At 37.7% G+C, this 22,164-nt stretch overlaps 1 protein-coding gene across 3 annotated transcripts; it reads right to left on the reverse strand.

Annotated features, from left to right (window-relative positions):
- Nucleotides 1-112: 112 nt before the first annotated feature.
- LOC128232261 (uncharacterized) lies at nt 113-22,145 on the reverse strand. 3 transcript variants are annotated; one of them, XM_052945728.1, is made up of 11 exons: nt 22,114-22,134; nt 20,739-20,795; nt 16,613-16,743; nt 14,435-14,589; nt 13,651-13,681; nt 13,147-13,333; nt 12,130-12,270; nt 3,081-5,048; nt 2,764-2,855; nt 2,076-2,235; nt 113-1,470 (listed from the first exon to the last, which is right to left on the reverse strand). In XM_052945728.1, the coding sequence occupies exons 3-11, from the start codon at nt 16,716-16,718 to the stop codon at nt 702-704; spliced, it is 3,609 nt and encodes a 1,202-aa protein (XP_052801688.1). In that variant the 5' UTR covers nt 16,719-16,743; nt 20,739-20,795; nt 22,114-22,134; the 3' UTR covers nt 113-701. The 3 variants fall into 3 exon arrangements, with proteins under 3 accessions (XP_052801688.1, XP_052801686.1, XP_052801687.1); XM_052945726.1 differs by lacking the exon at nt 20,739-20,795 and having other exon boundaries at nt 22,114-22,145; XM_052945727.1 differs by lacking the exon at nt 22,114-22,134 and having other exon boundaries at nt 20,739-21,551.
- Between the last annotated feature and the right edge of the window lie 19 nt (nt 22,146-22,164).

Below are 22,164 nucleotides of genomic sequence, written 5' to 3' on the forward strand. Positions count from 1 at the left end.
AAATAACTTGGGTCAAACCAAACCGTAATACACAATAACACAGTAATACTCCTGTGATCTGTCTAATTATAACCTGCAATATTCCACTCCATGTACAAATCAACACTATGGATTGAAGTTGATATTTATTACATTGTAAATATAAAACAAATGCCACTGAAACTAAATTAATGCAATGTGATATAGTATATACCCTAAAGACAATCTACCCGTAATTAATGCACTGGAAAACAGAAAAATAAACAATGAAAAGCATGAAGCTCAGAGCATAAACCAATTTTGTTCATTAAAGCTTGAAACAATTCAATGACAAAAGCAATAAATATAAACATTTCAGTCTGCTTTCATGCATTGTTAATCAACAAGGAGTTCTATCATATGCAAATACAAATAATTATAAACTTATACACTTGTAACAGGTGGAATATTGGTCCAAAAAAGTTGTTTCAGTAAATGAGATTACCATGTGATGTTATTGAAATGACTCATGAAGAACAAGGCTTTTAAGAAGCAAAAGAATTACTTCATTTAGTTACTGCTTGGAAAATTGAATCAAACAAAAAGCCTGGTGTTTCATTTTCTTTTGAACATTGTTTCATTTTCTTTTGAACACAGTCAACAGTTACATCTAGAAACAATAAAATGTTGTATTACTATAATATGGCACTTCTCCGAGTATAAAGTGTAATTAATTAAAATCATTATTCAGTAAGAATATCACAAATTGTATCGATAAATAATTCTGAGTAATCTGAGCACAAGAATTTCTGAACATTTTTGACAATTCTCTCAAAATCGTTGTCACAGAACACTCTTGTCACAGCTGCTTTGAGAAATTTGGTCCATCTGTATAAAGCTCCAACTTTGAAAATGGAATATGCTGTTTCTGAATTGATGTATGTATAGAACAGGCAGTCAGAGGCTTGTGCTTTCAGTCCATCAAGCATGTATTTATCTGCCTCATTTACAATGTCAATCACTTCACTGACTGTCCTTGTGTTGATATCATTACAGTACATTTTCTGAAGCGTATCACAAGTCCGGACTTCACATCCATGAATGTAGTGTACCACACACCGGAATGCCAGAGAACAACAACATGTCACTGGCACTTCTGAGAGAGAGGACTCTGAGAAGTTACCACTGAGCATGGCAGAAAATATGTCTGACCTTGAAACCAGGGTTGACCTATCTGCTAGTACTTTCTCATCATTTACAAGAAAACATACACTATCTGAGGACTGGTCCACATTTTTCAGCTTACAGTCTTCATTTAAATATGGCTGAACAGATTGCCTTATGGGTTTACAGAACTTGTTAGCTGCATGGGTGACTTTGGTAAGAAGTGAGATCCCATAGAGAACACTAGCAATGTCTCCTACAGGTGAGGAGCAGAAGTTCTTCATCACAGTCAGAACTTGGTCCAGGATAACCAACTGTATGAAATAATACTGTCTTGAATCCAAACTCCTGAAATTACATGTAAAACAAAAATATGAATGGTTAAATACATGTATTTGTACACATATGTAAGTTCAAAACCAATTTACTATCAATGTTAAAGAGAAATCATGATTATTTGTGCAGATCAGATCTCCACTAGGTAAAAAATAACAGTCTAAACTGTGACAATTCCTATTATGTTGTGCAAATACCAAGGAGTGTGACATTGAGCTATGATATCTTTTGTGCTCTGCAGAAACCAACCTATGTGACCTTGAGCTAATAAAGCCCTACTGTCTATGCAAAGATAAAATCTTTGTGACCTTAAGCATAGAAATCATTACTGTGCGCTGCAAAGACCAACCAGTGTGGCCTTGAGCTTCTAAATCCCTATTGTGCTCTGCGGAGACCAACCAGTGTGACCTTTAGCTTTGAATTAAGAGTTCAAATTATGATGGCTTAGGCAAAGCAAATACTCCCATGGTGATCTACATTTGTGTTAATGTTACAACAAAGTAGAGGCTGTAACAATGATTACAGACTAAGAGATGAACAGCACCATTACTGTATGCCTCCATTGAGACACATAAAAGTTTTTTACCCCTACTTCGTTCACTGATCATTTATATTACCATGTGATGTAGAGTATATTGAGAGCGGTGTGTAACTGTGGTGCTGTCAGAAGAAGCCTTTCCACCAGCCCTCGCCCATACATAGAACTTGCCACACCCGATAGGTCCTCAAGGAGGGCAAGCCCGCACCAGCCTGACCAGCTTACATCCTTAACATGGCCTGGAAATTAAATATGTTTATGAACATGTAGTTCATGGATTTTTTTATGTTATGCATCAAGGTACTGACTCACACTAACAATGGCTAGTGCCAAGTGCATGGTGGGACTGAGAATTGTGGTGAGTTATGAGGCCCAAACTGGTTATAAAGGTCTGGTAATTTAGTGACAAATCAAACACAAAGAGGGTGAATTTTGGTCAGAGAGTATGTGAGTTAGCTCAGTTGTAAGAACACCTGTTTTGCAAGCATGTGTTCCCAGGTTTGATCCTTGTACTGGCTGCTTACTTTTCTGAGTATGTGACATATTGAATAAGTAATGCAAAATTTTTTATCAAGGGGCCATAAGTCTTTATACCTTCCATGTTTCTTTAAGTGGAGAACTGTATTTTTTAATAACTGTATATTATATGCAATAAGCACACTTTACTGATAAACAAATTGACAAGCTTCAACACTTGCAACCACTGTTCAAACAAAATCAGACATTACTTCAAAATGACTTCTAGAATTTACTAGCTGTATGTTTACCCCTTGTAGAAGAGTGGCCACCATCACTGTTGTTTTTCTGGCGTTTACTAGGAGGTTCATTCTCAAACATTGACCAATCACTCACTGAAAACCTTAAATTGTTGGCCAAGTTAATAACTAGTATAAATATATATAGAACATTGAAATAACTGTGTTGATCTTCGAAAAATATACCAGCAGAGCTTAAAAATTATCCTGTTCTCATAAAATAATGTTTTCTGTAAAATACTACAAGCATCTTTGCATATATATGTTTCAGATATCAAAGTTTATCCCAGTATCATATCTTACATATTTTAATATCTGTAAAGATGTACCTGTCTGAATCAGAATCATCCTGCAAGCTGCTTCCTTTGCTGTATGTAACTTTCCGTTTCTTCCTTCCTCCCATCTCATTCAACAAAATCGCTAGCTTGCTAACATCCTTATCTCGTAACAACATGTTATAAATCAGGACTGGAAGTCCCAGGTTGATTATCTGTTCAAAGCACAAAGGATTCCTGAAAACTCTTGACAGAAGTCTGGCACATCGTGCATGAGGTTTCTCCATTTCTGACAGGTAGCTGAGAAGACTAGAGACAGTTTCCATGGTTACAAGATGTGGTGTAGGGTTTTCCATCTGAGAAACCCGGGATAAGAGAACCAAAATGTTGTTCACGTATGGATCTGACATCATAGGTAGACTTCTACAAGCACGTTGTAATTGGGGATTATTTTCTGAAGAAACTATTGACATAACTTTTTCTTCAGCCTGATTTTTAGTGACCACAGTCTCTTGGTCTTTCTTATCTTGCATGATACTGAAGGCATAATCGTCAATGTCAGCATTGTCAATCTCATTGTCAGCTACTCTATAACAATAATCCTTATCATCCTTCTTACTTTTATCACATTCCACCTCAACATCTTTTTCTTTAATTTCATCGGACTCAGACATTGGTTCAACATCAGGATCCACACTAAAACAAGGGCTGTACACTGGGCTATAACCTCCAAGATTATCCTCAAAATCCCCACTATACCCAGACATGCAAGACTTGGGTGAATCAGCTGTTTCAGGCTGCACTTTGTCATCTCTTGCAAATAGATGGTGGTCACTTCGTTTTTCTGATTTCTGTGGACTGTGAGAGGCATCTGGCTGCTCTTCATGCTTGTATAACTGGCAACTGATGTCCGTGTATTTTGGGTATTTGGGATGCATCTGGTCAGGACACTGGGAACCAGACAGAGGTCTGTATCCACGGTGACCGGGCCTACCTACAGGACTAGCTTTACCATCATCAACATTGTGACTCGACTGCGGAGGAGAACAAGAGTTACCAGTCTGAGGAGAAGTACATGAGCCATACTCCGGAGAACTTTCCCCTGGTGAGTAGTAAGAGGCACTACTGAATGGGCTGTAACCTGTACTGGGGGCTGAATCTGCTGCATGCAGGGGTGTAAACCTCTGAATACAGGTGGGTGTGTCAGTTTCCTCACCCTTCCAGTATGGCTGGGGTTTGTATGTTGGACTGTTTATGCTATACACTGGTCTTCCTGCTGAGGCTTTGATTTCAACTTTTCCAATCTCGTTATCAGAGTCAATGTCACCAATGTCTACCCCTTCCACACTCCCAAAACTTTTACTTTCATTCTCTTTGGCAGTTATCATTTTAATAGGGTGTGCTGTAATTGAAACTACAGTGATTGTTGATTTATTTACTTCCTTAGTTTTGCTTTCCTTCTCTTCAACACCAAAAACTTCATCAGATGTGGACTGTAATTCATGTGTATTTATATTCTGTTCATCCCTGTCATTAACATTTGTGTCTGCAGTACTTGCGCTGTTATCAATGCCACAGACTAACTTTAGACACTTTATAAGAACATTAACAAGTCCAGCCTCAAGTAGCATGGGAAATCCTTTATCATCATAAATGAAGTAAAGCAATGCACTAATGATCCTCTCATGAATGTGCTTATATTCTTCACTCTCAAGAGATTCCATGAACACATTAAACACTTTCTGCTCTCTAATCTTCAATCTATTAACAACCTCCTTGCAACATAGACAAAGCACATTCAGTATATCTAGTCTCCAATTTTCCAACTCATTTCCTTCACTTTGATACATTTCCTTGAATGTTTCTATTCCTCCCGCACTTCCAAACTCTTGTCTGAACACACAATATTCACAGAGCCTGACTACAAGCTTGAAGGCCTCATGACTGAAAGACTGGGCTAGGGTTAGAAGCTTGGACAGCTGGCCTGAGGAAACAACCTGGCATGAAAACTGCTCACTGCAACTGAATTGCACAAATAGATTTCAGCATTGTAGTAAAGGTATACATCTCATTCTGTTTAAAGTTTTCTGCATGCAAGTGTTGAGATTCACTGAATTTTGGATATCAAGCTGGTTCCTTTTTTTTCTACAGACCCACGGTACCTAATACCTGCATCATACTACAGACCCATCGTACCTAATACCTGCATCATACTACAGACCCACCATACCTAATACCTGCATCATACTACAGACCCATCGTACCTAATACCTGCATCATACTACAGACCCACGGTACCTAATACCTGCATCATACTTCAGACCTATCGTACCTAATACCTGCATCATACTACAGACCCACCATACCTAATACCTGCATCATACTACAGACCCACCGTACCTAATACCTGCATCATACTACAGACCCACCATACCTAATACCTGCATCATACTACAGACCCACCATACCTAATACCTGCATCATACTTCAGACCCATCGTACCTAATACCTGCATCAAACTACCGACCCAAAGTACCTAATACCTGCATCATACTACAGACCCACCATACCTAATACCTGCATCATACTACAGGCCCACCATACCTAATATCTGCATCATACTACAGACCCATCATACCTAATACCTGCATCATACTACAGACCCACCATACCTAATACCTGCATCATACTACAGACCCACCATACCCAATACCTGCATCACACTACAGACCCACCGTACCCAATACCTGCATCATACTACACACCCATCATACCTAATACCTGCATCATACTACAGACCCATCGTACCTAATACCTGCATCATACTACAGACCCATCGTACCTAATACCTGCATCATACTACAGACCCATCGTACCTAATACCTGCATCATACTACCGACCCAATGTACCTAATACCTGCATCATACTACAGACCCATCATACCTAATACCTGCATCATACTACAGACCCACCATACCGAATACCTGCATCATACTTCAGACCCACCATACCTAATACCTGCATCATACTACAGACCCACCATACCTAATACCTGCATCGTACTACAGACCCACCGTACCTAATACCTGCATCGTACTACAGACCCACCGTACCTAATACCTGCATCATACTACAGACCCACCATACCCTATACCTGCATCATACTACAGACCCACCGTACCCAATACCTGCATCATACTACACACCCATCATACCTAATACCTGCATCATACTACAGACCCACCGTACCTAATACCTGCATCATACTACAGACCCATCATACCCAATACCTGCATCATACTACAGACCCACCATACCTAATACCTGCATCATACTACAGACCCAACGTATCTTATACCTGACTCATACTACAGACCCACCATACCTAATACCTGCACCATACTACAGACCCAACGTATCTAATACATGCATCATACTAATACCTGCATCACGATACAGACCCATCGTACCTAATACCTGCATCATACTACAGACCCACCATACCTAATATCAGCATCATACTACAGACCCATCATACCTAATACCTGCATCATACTACAGACCCACCGTACCTAATACCTGCATCATACTACACACCCATCATACCTAATACCTGCATCATACTACAGACCCATCGTACCTAATACCTGCATCATACTACAGACCCATCGTACCTAATACCTGCATCATACTACAAACCCATCGTACCTAATACCTGCATCATACTACAGACCCAACATACCTAATACCTGCATCATACTACAGACCCACAATACCTAATATCTGCATCATACTACAGACCCACCATACCTAATACCTGCATCATACTACAGACCCATCATACCTAATACCTGCATCGTACTACAGACCCACCGTACCTAATACCTGCATCATACTACAGACCCACCATACCCAATACCTGCATCATACTACAGACCCACCGTACCCAATACCTGCATCATACTACACACCCATCATACCTAATACCTGCATCATACTACAGACCCACCGTACCTAATACCTGCATCATACTACAGACCCATCATACCCAATACCTGCATCATACTACAGACCCACCATACCTAATACCTGCATCATACTACAGACCCAACGTATCTTATACCTGACTCATACTACAGACCCACCATACCTAATACCTGCACCATACTACAGACCCAACATATCTAATACATGCATCATAATAATACCTGCATCACGATACAGACCCATCCTACCTAATACCGACATCATACTACAGACCCACCATACCTAATACCTGCATCATACTACAGACCCAACATATCTAATACATGCATCATACTACAGACCCACCGTACCTAAAACCTTCATCATACTACAGACCCCCCATACCTAATACTTGCATCATACAAATACCTGCATCACGATACTACAGACCCACCGTACCTAAAACATGCATCATACTAATACCTGCATCATACAACAGACCTACTTTACCTAATACTTGCATCATACTACAGACCCACCGTACCTAATATCTGCATCATACTTCAGACCCACCGTACCCAATTCCTGCATCACACTACAGACCACCATACTTTATGCCTGCATCAAACTACAGACCCACTGTACCTAATACCTGCATCATACTTCAAACCCACCGTACCCAATACCTGCATCACACTACAGACCCACCATACCTTATGCCTGCATCACACTACAGACCCACTGTACCTAATACCTGCATCATACTACAGACCCACTGTACCTAAAACCTGCATCATACTACAGACCCGCCGTACCTTATACCTGCATCATACTACAGACCCACCGTACCTAAAACATGCATCATACTAATACCTGCATCATACAACAGACCCACAATACCATATACCTGCATCATACTACAGACACACCATACCTAATACTTGCATCATACTACAGACCCACCATACCTAATACCTGCATCACATTACAATCTTCCGTACCTGATACCTGCATCATACTACAGACCCATTATACCTAATACCTGCATCATACTACAGATGCACCGTACCTTATACCTGCATCATACTACAAACCCACTGTACTTAATACCAGCATTATGCTACAGACCCACCGTACCTAATACATGCATCATACAACAGACCCATCGTTCTTAATACATGCATCATTCTACAGACCCACCAAATCTAATACATGCATCATACTACAGACCCACTGTACCTAATACCTGCATCATACTTCAGACCCACCGTACCTAATACCTGCATCATACTACAGACCCATCATACCTAATACCTGCATCGTACTACAGACCCACTGTACCTAATACCTGCATCATACTACAGACCCATCACACCCAATACCTGCATCATACTACAGACCCACCATACCCAATACCTGCATCATACTACACACCCATCATACCTAATACCTGCATCATACTACAGACCCACTGTACCTAATACCTGCATCATACTACAGACCCACAATACCTAATATCTGCATCATACTACAGACCCACCATACCTAATACCTGCATCATACTACAGACCCATCATACCTAATACCTGCATCGTACTACAGACCCACCATACCCAATACCTCCATCATACTACAGACCCACCGTACCCAATACCTGCATCATACTACACACACATCATACCTAATACCTGCATCATACTACAGACCCACCGTACCTAATACCTGCATCATACTACAGACCCATCATACCCAATACCTGCATCATACTACAGACCCACCATACCTAATACCTGCATCATACTACAGACCCAACGTATCTTATACCTGACTCATACTACAGACCCACCATACCTAATACCTGCATCATACTACAGACCCAACGTATCTTATACCTGACTCATACTACAGACCCACCATACCTAATACCTGCACCATACTACAGACCCAACATATCTAATACATGCATCATACTAATACCTGCATCACGATACAGACCCATCGTACCTAATACCTGCATCATACTACAGACCCACCATACCTAATACCTGCATCATACTACAGACCCAACATATCTAATACATGCATCATACTACAGACCCACCGTACCTAAAACCTTCATCATACTACAGACCCCCCATACCTAATACTTGCATCATACAAATACCTGCATCACGATACAGACCCACTTTACCTAATACTTGCATCATACTACAGACCCACCGTACCTAATATCTGCATCATACTTCAGACCCACCGTACCCAATTCCTGCATCACACTACAGACCACCATACTTTATGCCTGCATCACACTACAGACCCACTGTACCTTATACCTGCATCATACTTCAGACCCACCGTACCCAATACCTGCATCACACTACAGACCCACCATACCTTATGCCTGCATCACACTACAGACCCACTGTACCTAATACCTGCATCATACTACAGACCCACTGTACCTAATACCTGCATCATACTACAGACCCACCGTACCTTATACCTGCATCATACTACAGACCCACCGTACCTAAAACATGCATCATACTAATACCTGCATCATACAACAGACCCACAATACCTTATACCTGCATCATACTACAGACACACCATACCTAATACTTGCATCATACTACAGACCCACCATACCTTATACCTGCATCACATTACAATCTACCGTACCTGATACCTGCATCATACTACAGACCCATTATACCTAATACCTGCATCATACTACAGATGCACCGTACCTTATACCTGCATCATACTACAAACCCACTGTACTTAATACCAGCATTATGCTACAGACCCCATCGTACCTAATACATGCATCATACAACAGACCCATCGTACTTAATACATTCATCATTCTACAGACCCACCAAATCTAATACATGCATCATACTACAGACCCACCGTACCTAATACCTGCATCATACTTCAGACCCATCGTACCTAATACCTGCATCATACTACAGACCCACCGTACCTAATACCTGCATCATACTACAGACCCACCGTACCTAATACCTGCATCATACTACAGACCCATGGTACCTAATACCTGCATCATATTTCAGACCCATCGTACCTAATACCTGCATCATACTACAGACTCACTTTACCTAATACCTGCATCATACTACAGACCCACCGTACCTAATACCTGCATCATACAACAGACCCACTGTACCTAATACCTGCATCATACTTCAGACCCATCGTACCTAATACTTGCATCATACTACAGACCCACCGTACCTAATACCTGCATCACACTACAGACCCACCGTACCTAATACCTGCATCATACTACAGACCCACCATATCTAATACATGCATCATACTACAGATGCACCGTACCTTATACCTGCATCATACTACAAACCCACTGTACTTAATACCTGCATTATGCTCCGACCCCATCGTACCTAATACATGCATCATACAACAGACCCATCGTACTTAATACATGCATCATTCTACAGACCCACCAAATCTAATACATGCATCATACTACAGACCCACTGTACCTAATACCTGCATCATACTACAGACCCACCGTACCTAATACCTGCATCATACAACAGACCCACCGTACCTAATACCTGCATCATACTACAGACCCATCGTACCTAATACCTGCATCATACTACAGACCCATCGTACCTAATACCTGCATCATACTTCAGACCCATCGTACCTAATACCTGCATCATACTACAAACTCACTTTACCTAATACCTGCATCATACTTCAGACCCATCGTACCTAATACCTGCATCATACTACAGACCCACCGTACCTAATACCTGCATCACACTACAGACCCACCATACCTAATACCTGCATCATACTACAGACCCACCATATCTAATACATGCATCATACTACAGACCCACCGTACCTAATACCTGCATCACACTACAGACCCAACGTACTTAATACATGCACATACTACAGACCCACCATATCTAATACATGCATCATAATACAGACCCACCATATCTAATACCTGCATCATACTACAGACCCACCGTACCTAATACCTGCATCATACTACAGACCCACTGTACCTAATACCTGCATCACACAACAGACCCACCATACCTAATACCTGCATCATACTACAGACCCAACTTACCTAATACATGCATCATACTACAGACCCACTGTACATAATACCTGCATCACACTACAGACCCAAAGTACCTAATACCTGCATCATACTACAGACCCACCGTACCTAATACCTGCATCATACTACAGACCCACCGTACCTTATACCTGCATCATACTACAGACCCATCATACCTAATACATGCATCATACAACAGACCCACCGTACCTAATACCTGACTCGTACTACAGACCCACCGTACTTAATACTTGCATCATACTTCAGACCCACCGACCTAATACATGCATCATACTACAGACCCACCATATCTAATACCTGCATCATACTACAGACCCACTGTACCTAATACCTGCATCACACTACAGACCCACCGTACCTAATACCTGCATCATACTACAGACCCACCATATCTAATACATGCATCATACTACAGACCCACCGTACCTAATACCTGCATCACACTACAGACCCACCATACCTAATACCTGCATCATACTACAGACCCACCGTACCTAATACATGCATCATACTACAGACCCACTGTACATAATACCTGCATCACACTACAGACCCAAAGTACCTAATACCTGCATCATACTACAGACCCACCGTACCTAATACCTGCATCATACTACAGACGCACCGTTCCTTATACCTGCATCATACTACAGACCCATCGTACCTAATACTTGCATCATACAACAGACCCACCGTACCTAATACCTGACTCGTACTACAGACCCACCGTACTTAATACTTGCATTATACTTCAGACCCACCGACCTAATACATGCATCATACTACAGACCCACCATATCTAATACATGCATCATACTAATACATGCATCATACTACTGACCCACCATACCTAATACCTGCATCATACTACAGACCCACCGTACCTAATACCTGCATCATACTACAGACCCACTGTACATAATACCTGCATCACACTACAGACCCACCATACCTAATACATGCATCATACTACAGACCTGTGCACAGAGAGGCTATGGATGCACCTGAGGGCCGCCTGGCAGATATCGGGCGAGTCAGAATCTAGAAGCCTTGCCACCTCAATTACACCATTCTTCTCCACCAGTCTCCGTACATGGGTGCCCGTCTTACCTAGCAGTCTGAGACGGGACACAATGCAAGACATTCTTATATTTTCTTTTAGAAACAGAAACACGCATATTATTCACTGTCTATCCTATAAATATTAATAAGGAAGATCAAGGTCAAACACAATAAATGCAATCAGCAATTATATTATTGCGGGGTTTTGATTTATTACTTTGCGAGGAAACATTTCAGATTTCTACTACAGCTGGAATAAAAACAGCTTATGAACATTAAAGTGAAATTTTGAAAGCACTATTTCAAAAATCAAATGAAACAAATGATGTCACAGAAACGTGACAAATGCCCCAGGATGGCCTTGTAGGACAGATAGCAAATAGTATTTTGCTCTGTCTATACAAATAGCCTTCAGTATCTACCATATTTTCATGGTGACCTATCTTACCTTCCCATGAAGTTTGTAAATATTCAGATGTCAATAAAGCCTGAATGAAAGGGTCATAATTTGTATTTAAGGTCAAATAAAATTGTGAGCAGCCACCATGACCTTAACTTTTGTTCAACTGACATCAAAATCAATAGGGTTCAACTGCTTGTTGTAACAAAATGCCAAGATGAGGTCCCTGGGCCTCAGCGTTCTTCAGTTATAGACCAAGACAGATTTCAGCTTAAGGTCGCAACAACCTTGACCTTTGACCCACTGACCTCAAAATCAATGGGGTTTATCAGCTGGTCATGAGGAACTTGCTTATCGGATCTGAGGTCCCTGGGCCTTCTTTAGATATTAAGCAGAAACCTTGGGGACTGACAGACAGTATGAGACGGGCGTTCCAATCACTATATGCCTCCCTTTAGGGGCATAAAAAGAAATTATAGAATTTTAAACAATTTGACAGATCTCTCATAATCAATTATTAGTATTTTTATACCTTATTGTCCTTATGTAATTTGATTTGTGTTCTTCTACATTTGACTCCTTCAGAAGCTTGACAACTCTCTCGATGACTGCAGAATTGTCTGCCACTTCCCAACTCTGGGTCAATAGAAGCATGTTTGCCAGGCAACGACACGCGCGGTTTTGCACATGCTCTACATCAGTGGTTAGAAACAACTCCACTGTGGGGACAATAAGCCATTTACATTTCATATATTGTATACCTTGAATACTTGAGCATAAAACAGGTTATCAGACATACCTGTACTGTATGATAATAATGAATCCATGGTAACAATAAAAAACACTTTATCAAACATTTTTCTGTTAAAATACAGATTTGATACAAAAGTAAAAGATAATCAACCATGGATAACTGCGCCAAAGATAGTACAGACTATATTGTCATAATTAACAAAACCAACTATAAGGTCTACAATGTTGTTCAGTAAATTCGATAGATATATTTAATTGTCTATAAAAAAGCAGCATACAGTACCTAACACAGCCATGCCTCCAACTTCATTAACCTGTAAAATATAACCAAGATTCAATAATTGAAGAGAGTGGTCTTAGTGGTTTATGTGTCAACCCCTCATCCAAGAGGTTTTAGTTTCAATCCCTACTCTCAGGTACTTTCTCATGGCTTCTCAACAAAGACACCAGCTGCTATGGTTTATACCCAGGAAATGGACTCATAGCGGCTTTAAGCTGTCCTCACAATTAAGCTATAATAATTTAATACAACTTACAACTGAAGATAACATTGGTCATAAAGATTTCAGTGAATATGTTATAAAATATATACTTTTTGTAAACTGAATGTGAATGAAACACGAGATTATCCTTAATGCAGGTGCATCACTCATGTTTTAAAGTATGTAAGTTATAGCTGGATCTGTGTGTCAAAGATATCCTTGGTTTCAAGCCTTCATGAAAGGTTTTGCACAGAAAATGAGTGTAAATACTTCATCAGCTTGTTTCAAGCAGGTGTTAATGCTCACCTGTTTCATATAAATAACTTGAACCTTTTCCAACTTATCGCTTACATTCAAGGTTTTGCAAGATGATGAAGATGCTGTGGACGACACAAAGCCTATGACAATACCTCAACTTTGATTTAAAAACAACAGATGAAAATTACTGATTAATCTAGTGTCTGTAATAATATCAACATTTATTCTTACTAAGTTTTAACATTTTAGGAATTTACAGTGTACTGGACAAAGTGAACTCATCCAGCATTCTAAGTTCTTCCTATGTACATCCTATGCTTTACAAACCTTGGACCTTGCACACTCCTCCATGCACATGTTACCCAGAATGCTGGTTGCCATGTCAATGACCTTTGACCTGTACTTCTCCTCAAGACTGGTTCTAGTTTTGATCAGCTCCAGTAGCCTTTCCACCAGTCCTCCCAAAACCATTCTAGAAACTCCTGAAAAAAACTTGGTATACTAAATTATATATACTGATTGTATCTCTCAGCTGTGAAGCTATGTTATGACTTGTTACAAATGGAGATGACTTTCATAATGAATGATGTATGCACTAGTCTACTAGGTTTATTGAAAACAGTTATTGTTTATTTTTACTTTACTAATAATCTACCGGTATTTGGTGTTAGCCGGCAGTGGCACATGCATGTACCACTAAATACAGTCGAAATTGTTATGTCGACTTTGTCGGGACCTAGGGAAAAAAGTTGACATAATGAACATTCGACACATCCGAATTACAAAAACAATATCACCAAACTCAACACATCCGAGTTCAATTTATGTCCGACTTCTGCAATTGAACGGTCTTGTTACACGTTACCGTCATGATAACAGCTAATGTCTTATTGAAATATAAAGTAAAAAATGATTTATTTGTGTCAAATTTATTTAATTCAATTCAATTAATTGGTTTAAAAGAGTTTGCTTTCTACATGTAGTGTAGAGAAATTTCTTGGTCAAGTAACTTTCATTGTTGTCGAATTTTCCCATGATATCACGGGCCTCCTCGTGGGTTTCAATAAATGTCTCTTGTATAATAAATGTTTCTTTAATAAAAAACATAAACAAACAACTTTATGACAGTTTGTTATTTTGACACGCACGGTAGTCATGAATATTTTCGCACCTAGCTCGATCTATAGTTCGACATAAGGAACAAGGGAAACGTGTGAAATTCAACCACAGGGACTGAAATAGGAGGTCAACATAGCGAAAACGTCGACATAAAAAAATTGACACAAGCATATTTATTTTATATAAAATAAGAAGGAATAAATTCGGGACCGGATAAAAAAGTCACAACCGGAAAGTCGAGATATCCGACGTCGACATAGCGAGTCTGGACTGTAATTCACTTTCTAAAATCAATTAAAGACTAAATGGAAGATTGGCAGTTATCTTCTTCTGAGGCTTTCTAAATGATTAAATCACAACCCATCCAGTGATCCATAACACACACTGCTTGTAAGTGTTATATGACTCAATAGCATGCATTATTGATGAAATATGTGCATCTCATAAACAGGGGCTATTTAACTTGTATTGAGAATCATACAGAGCTAAGGAACATAATTGTCTTGCGGTCTTGAAGGCAAACAATTGAAGTGAAGTATTATGTCTGGGCCATAATTTATATTCAGGATAATTAAGAGTCATCTACTCAATTGTCTGATGGCCCTGAACAACTATATAAGGTATCAAGTCAATTCAGCGAACATTATTGGAGATTTGAGAAAATCCCAAATTTGGCCTAAAACTTGAACCAAACTTCTTTGTCAATCATGCGCCAGTATTTGTATTGAGGGTCATAGAAAGTTGTAACACATGATTTTCTGATGGCCCTGAACAACCATATAAAGTATCAAGTCAAATGAACAAACGTTATTCGAGATAAAATCCAAACTTGCCTGACGCAAAAGCAAACGCCAACACCGAGCAAATAGAAAAGCCTACATTATTCTTTGACTTGTCAATCTAAAAACCATACATTCGTCAGTTACCCATCTGACTAGTAGACAGATAAGTGCTGGTATTGTTGCAATAACCCTAATTAAGACTATTTATCATGAATCATGTGACCATGTTTTAACATGAGAAATGCAAAACAAATCGGTTTAATAGTAAATCGACTTATCGATAACAATGCACCACTGTAAAAAGCCCAACAGGATAATAAGATTATATAAAAATGAATACATGTAATTATGACAATAAACTTCTCAATTCTTTAAATATTAATTTAATGGAATCTTAGGCTTTAATGATTGTTGTCTTGTAAGGTTGTGTTACTTGTTTGGTGTTTATTAGATCTTGATCCTTGTGCCTACATTTATAAACATGGTCTTAGTCTGGGCTTTACCCTGTAGTTTTCATTGATTAATTGTAAACAGATTAAAGACAGAGGAAATGACCCAATGGAAATACATTTCACTTTCAAACACCATTAATATCGAATCATACCTGCAGGAGATTTAATGTAAGTCTTTCGGATCTCAACGAGTGCTTCTAGAACATACTTCACTCTTGAACTGTTCGCCTGCCTAATAATATCCTTCACAGTCATCATTTGTCTGCACTTTTTAGCATATTTCCTGAAATTTATCAATTAAATTTATCAATTTCACATAACTATATTATCCCACAAAACAATGGGCAATGCAGTACCCTACATTATAGCTGGATTTTCCATTTTGACAATGACGTAGAATGTATGGTAAGTAGGCAGTAATTAAAAATTGCTTTTACTTCCATTTATTGTATTGTTCAGAGCAGAAGGTTAAACAAATGTCTTAGATTCAAATCTTCAACAGTTATATTTATATATATATATATTTGACAGTTATAGGAATGAACATATATACAACAATACAAACAATCGAAAAATACAATTGAAAGAAGTGAAGATGGTAAGTTCGATATAGTATTGTTATAATAGCAAATTTACCATTTATTCTAGGTGCTAATTTGGTTCATTTTTATTGTATTTATATTTCCAAGAAACAAATCAGGTTCAGAAAATAGGAGCATCTTAACATTTAACTAAACTTTCTTTATTTCAGTTTCATGTTGATAGCTGTAAAACACACACATCGTTTTAAAGGATGCTAGGATAAATTATTTCTTTCATTTTGCATTTGTTTTACATCAAAGTTCAGTGATTTTCATTAATTTCTGGTGTTACTTATGGAAATCTCTGGCAATTTATGTAAACAGTGTAAAACTGTTGAAAATGGTGAACAAATAATTATCTTCAAATTGCTGGAACCTGGAGGAATCTTCCATAAAAAGCCACCAAAGTTCAATGAAATTGATGGCATTTGTTGACAGATGATGATATTCATTGAAAAATGGGTTTAGGGATACAGGGATGAAAATTGTTGGTAAATGTTGAAAATTTGAACTTTAAATATATTTTTGCCAGAGGTGAGTCACAAGGATATGAACTATGCCCTGGTTTATCAGTTAATCAAAACTTGGTAGGTCAAAAGGATCAAGCCAATCATTTTGAAGTCAGCATTTTAAAATTTAAACATGTTTTTTTATGTGTGAAACATGTTTTCACATGAAATTATATGTAACTGAATTGATAAAACTATGATTACCGGTATTGCTTTTATTGCGATATGAATTTCTTAACATTGACATCTTATTGATGGTTGTAACACAAAATGACTTAAAAGTATGACAATATTTAAATTTAAACAATGGAAGTTAAAAAGTAAGCCCCTTCTATAAGATATGGCCTAACAATTTTCAGTGGATAAAACATAATGGCATTGTTATCAATTTAAATTGCATGTGTTGCTTGAAAATCAAAAATATAAAATGTTTGAAATAACAAGTGCAACTATAAGTATGGAAAAAGGTATCTTTTCTACACTGAAATATCAATTCGAATCAGCGATTGTAAGAAACAATCCTTGATAAGATGGTGTCATAGTCTATAATTCTAAATTTAGACAAATGGCTCATTTTTCTCTATTATATATTTTGTTGTTTGTACATCTTAAATGCAAGAAGAAAAGGTGAGCAACCATAATCTGAACTCCACAGAATGAGATAGAGACAACTGATAAAGATTCGCTGACTAGCCAGTGAAGCATGGCAAATTTGAAGTTGTTAGCATTATTTTTAAACTTACAATGATGATGCTGAATTTTTTTTTTAACAAGCACTGTCACAGGAACTTGACAAATGCACCCAAAAGGCCTCATTAGAAAGAGACCCATTAAATTGGGCCAACATGGACAGATAGCCTTTAGTTTCTAACATTTTTTTCATAAGGACCTTCCCTTAGGCCTTCCTATGCAGCTTGCAAATATTGTTCAATTTTTTTTTTAAAAGGCAAGAAGGTGATAAGTAACTGCATGAAGGAAACTCTGAAAGTCAAATTGTGTCTGTTGAACTTTTTTATGAGATTGTTTGGCATTATTGATAAAAAAAACCTAGAATAGAAAAATGGTATGAAAAAAATAAACTTTTGTCTTTAAATATTTACACCTCAACTTCCATGCCTTAAATGAACGGCCTTTCGACAATTGCGATTATCATCCGATGAACGAAACATCTTAGGATATGCTCAGATCGCATAACAATATACTTGTAAATTGAAAATTGTTTATCTTGTTGTTGACTCCACATACTTTAACCAGCCCAACAGCGTTCATACACCAATTATGACATCAATCACGTAATTCATTCCTTAAATAAATAAACAAAATAACAAGCACTTATAACTTTGAAGTTAATAATGTAGGTAAATGGCTCGATCAATGGCTTCAACTGCTGGTATGGTTCAATCTGCAAATACAGTATGAGGTTCCTAGGTAAAAAGGTTTATCAGCGGTTGACCTTAACCTTTGACCCACTGACCTCAAAATCAATAGTGGGCATGTGCTGGTCATGACCAACCTGGCCCCAGCATTCTTCAATAATGGATCAGAAACAGCTTTTCAGATCAAGGTCACCATGACCTTGACCTTCGACCCACATACCTCAAAAACAAAAGGGGTCATCTACTGGTCATGACCAAACTGCCTACCACATTTGAGGTCTCTTGGTCCCAGCATTCTTTAGTTATTATTTGGAAACTGATGTTTCTGCTCAAAGTAACATAACCTTGACCATTGACTAACTGATCTCTGACCTAAATCAATAGAGTTCATCTACTGGCCATGAACAACCTGTCTACCAAGTTTGGGGTCCCTGGGCCCTTTGCCTCTTCAGTTATTAATCAAAAACAGATTTTCTGCTCAAGTTCACCACAACCTTTCCCTTTGACCCACTGACCTCAAAATCAATAGGGGTCATTGGCTGGCCATGACTAACCTGCCTAGTTGGGACAGACAGACAGATGGGCTGATTACTATTATTATAATATATTTAATGTGGAATTATGTTTTATTTCTTAATAAATCATCTAAAAACTTGCATATTTTGAAGGAAGGATTGTAAACTGCTGATAAACAAGTCTATCAAAGAACAATTTTATCCATGGTTAGTAATGTTTTTCCTAAACTCAAGAGTCAAGACTGTGTGCATTCAAAGCTTCACTCACACAGATTGACCGTTTTGACAACTCCTTTATTTTTTGTCTTGGAATGAGTCAATTTTGCGTAAATGTCTGGAACCCAGTAAAACAAACCTGATAACAAAAGATGATATTGAGTGTTTCATATTAACGTTCAAAATTTTATGTTTTTTGGCAAAAGCGTTAATAATACAAAAAAGAAAAAAAATGGCTGTTTTCTGAGAAATTGAAATCTGTTCTCTTGTGAGTAATCTTAAGACTGAATTGAAGGCAAATACCCAAATTAGCTGATTCTGAGACAAAAATTAAAAACATATCAAAACTCTCAATCTGTGAGAGTGCAACTTTTAAGTTCAGCTGTTTTATTTTTAAACTCATGTATCCTACAATTAATGACAATTAAGTCTCATCGTAAAATTCTCCATAGAACAATGACAGAACCAATTAAATGAACGAGCAGGAAATGATGATAAGACACTTCTCAGAAATAACATTTTCCTTGAAAATGAATTGATATCAGGGCTGGAATTAAGCACTCGCACACTCGCAAAATGCAAGCCAAAGTTGGAAAATGCGAGTTGAATTTAGAGACACTCAAAGTTTGCGAGTTCAAAATTTGCAATCCTTGAAATAGACATGAACATAATCAGTGATCACAATCGATATAAAACTAATTTAAGAAATGCCAACTTTCATTTTTCTTTAATCACAGAGAAACTGATGACGTTGATTAACGTTATGCGCACAGGCAGGTACTCATTTATATGTGGCAAGTACTTTTTACTATGTAAAAGAATGTATTATCAGTGTAACATATATAATGATATTGTTTAAAGAACAATTACATAATCATTTATTAAAACAATTACGCTATTCCTTAAACCATTGTTTTTCATACAATATATACCTTTTCCTAGCGAACACAAAGGTTTGCCCTCAAAACATTCGAGCGAGTGTCTGATTTTGTCTGATTTTGCGAGTTGAAAATTTAAGCACTCGCAAAAATTTGCGAGTATCAAAAAAAGTTAAATTCAAGCCCTGGATATAACAACTTACTAATACTTCCTTTTTGGAATAAGGCTTGATGAATCCAAAGGTGCTCCTCAAAACAGTCTGCAGGTAATGTATGCTAACATTAGGGTCCTAATTTTTTCTTGAACAAAAACATTTAAGTACCAGGCCCCAATTTCTCGAACCACCTTAAGTCCCTCATAACAGAATCAAGCTCAGAACACTATTTTTGAATTTGTATAAAATCAGTAATGTTCTCTTTTAAAAGAGTTTTGAGACTTTTAAAGGAAATAATATTTGAGATTAATAAGATCAACTACTTTTTGTTTCACAAAATCATATTCAAGTAAGTGTTTTTTTCTAAATGAAATAAGATACTTAAGTGAGTTATACTTAAAAAAATCAAGAAATTGGGACCAGGTACCTAATAACACTATTAATCTAAGCCCACTTTATTTGTTTTGGTTTAACTTGTGTATTATTCTCATTTGAAGTTTTAAGAATTTAAATGAAACTAAAAAAAAAATTATCACGATAATCAGATAAACTATTTTTTTATAAAAAAAATGTTAAGTATTTTGGTTAAATTAATTGAAATAAGAGACTTAAGGATTGCTCTGCCTAAACTTGTTTAAGAAATTGGGGCATGGAAATAAATCTAAGACAGTCATCCTCTTAATGAGTATCCATGAAAAAGTTGATTGGTTTGCTTGTCATAATCTTTTAATAGTTGAGTGAAAAACTATGAGGAACAATTGAACTGATCCAAAAATGGGCATACAAGTTACTGTATGCTTTTGAACACAAAGAAATGCAAAAGCTTGCACATTAGTCTAACAGAACCCTGCGAATACTTTATGAAAGACTTGTGGAAGAGTAAATGGATCTTGGGAGTTATTTTTAACAAGCTAACTTATAAATTTCAAAAAGCACATACGTAATTGAAAAGGTTAAGAAAGCCACAAAAAACCTTGGAATCATTACGAACTTTGAATTCCTTCCATTTCATGTCTAAAACTCTATAAGGCACTGAATAGACCATTTGGTAGCCTGGATTTAAAAAATTTAAGAAAGATCAGAGAAATATAAACTCTGTTCAAAAAGCTCAACATCTTGCATATCTTATGTATTATCCGGCTGTTCAAATATAATATGATAAGTATCATATAAAAAAGTAAAGCGATTTGTAATGAAAAAAATAGTGTCATGCATTGTAAATGATGTATGATTAAGCCAACATATCGTCCGAAAAGATGCGTCCGAAATTAGAAGGAGTTGAGTTCACACTAATACTAATTCAGATTTTTTTAAGTAAAATTGCAACAGACGAGTAAGTCACATGCTAATTCCTCGTTGAATACAAGAAAACTGACAAAAATAATATAGAATATGTTATGTGAGTAACTTTGTGTATATATACATTTGTTATTTCCAGTACGACGGTGCTAAAATATTACCCGGTTGTAAAATT

This window comes from Mya arenaria, chromosome 4 (genome assembly GCF_026914265.1).
Source record: "Mya arenaria isolate MELC-2E11 chromosome 4, ASM2691426v1".
In the NCBI taxonomy this organism is placed as follows: Eukaryota; Metazoa; Mollusca; class Bivalvia; order Myida; family Myidae; genus Mya; species Mya arenaria.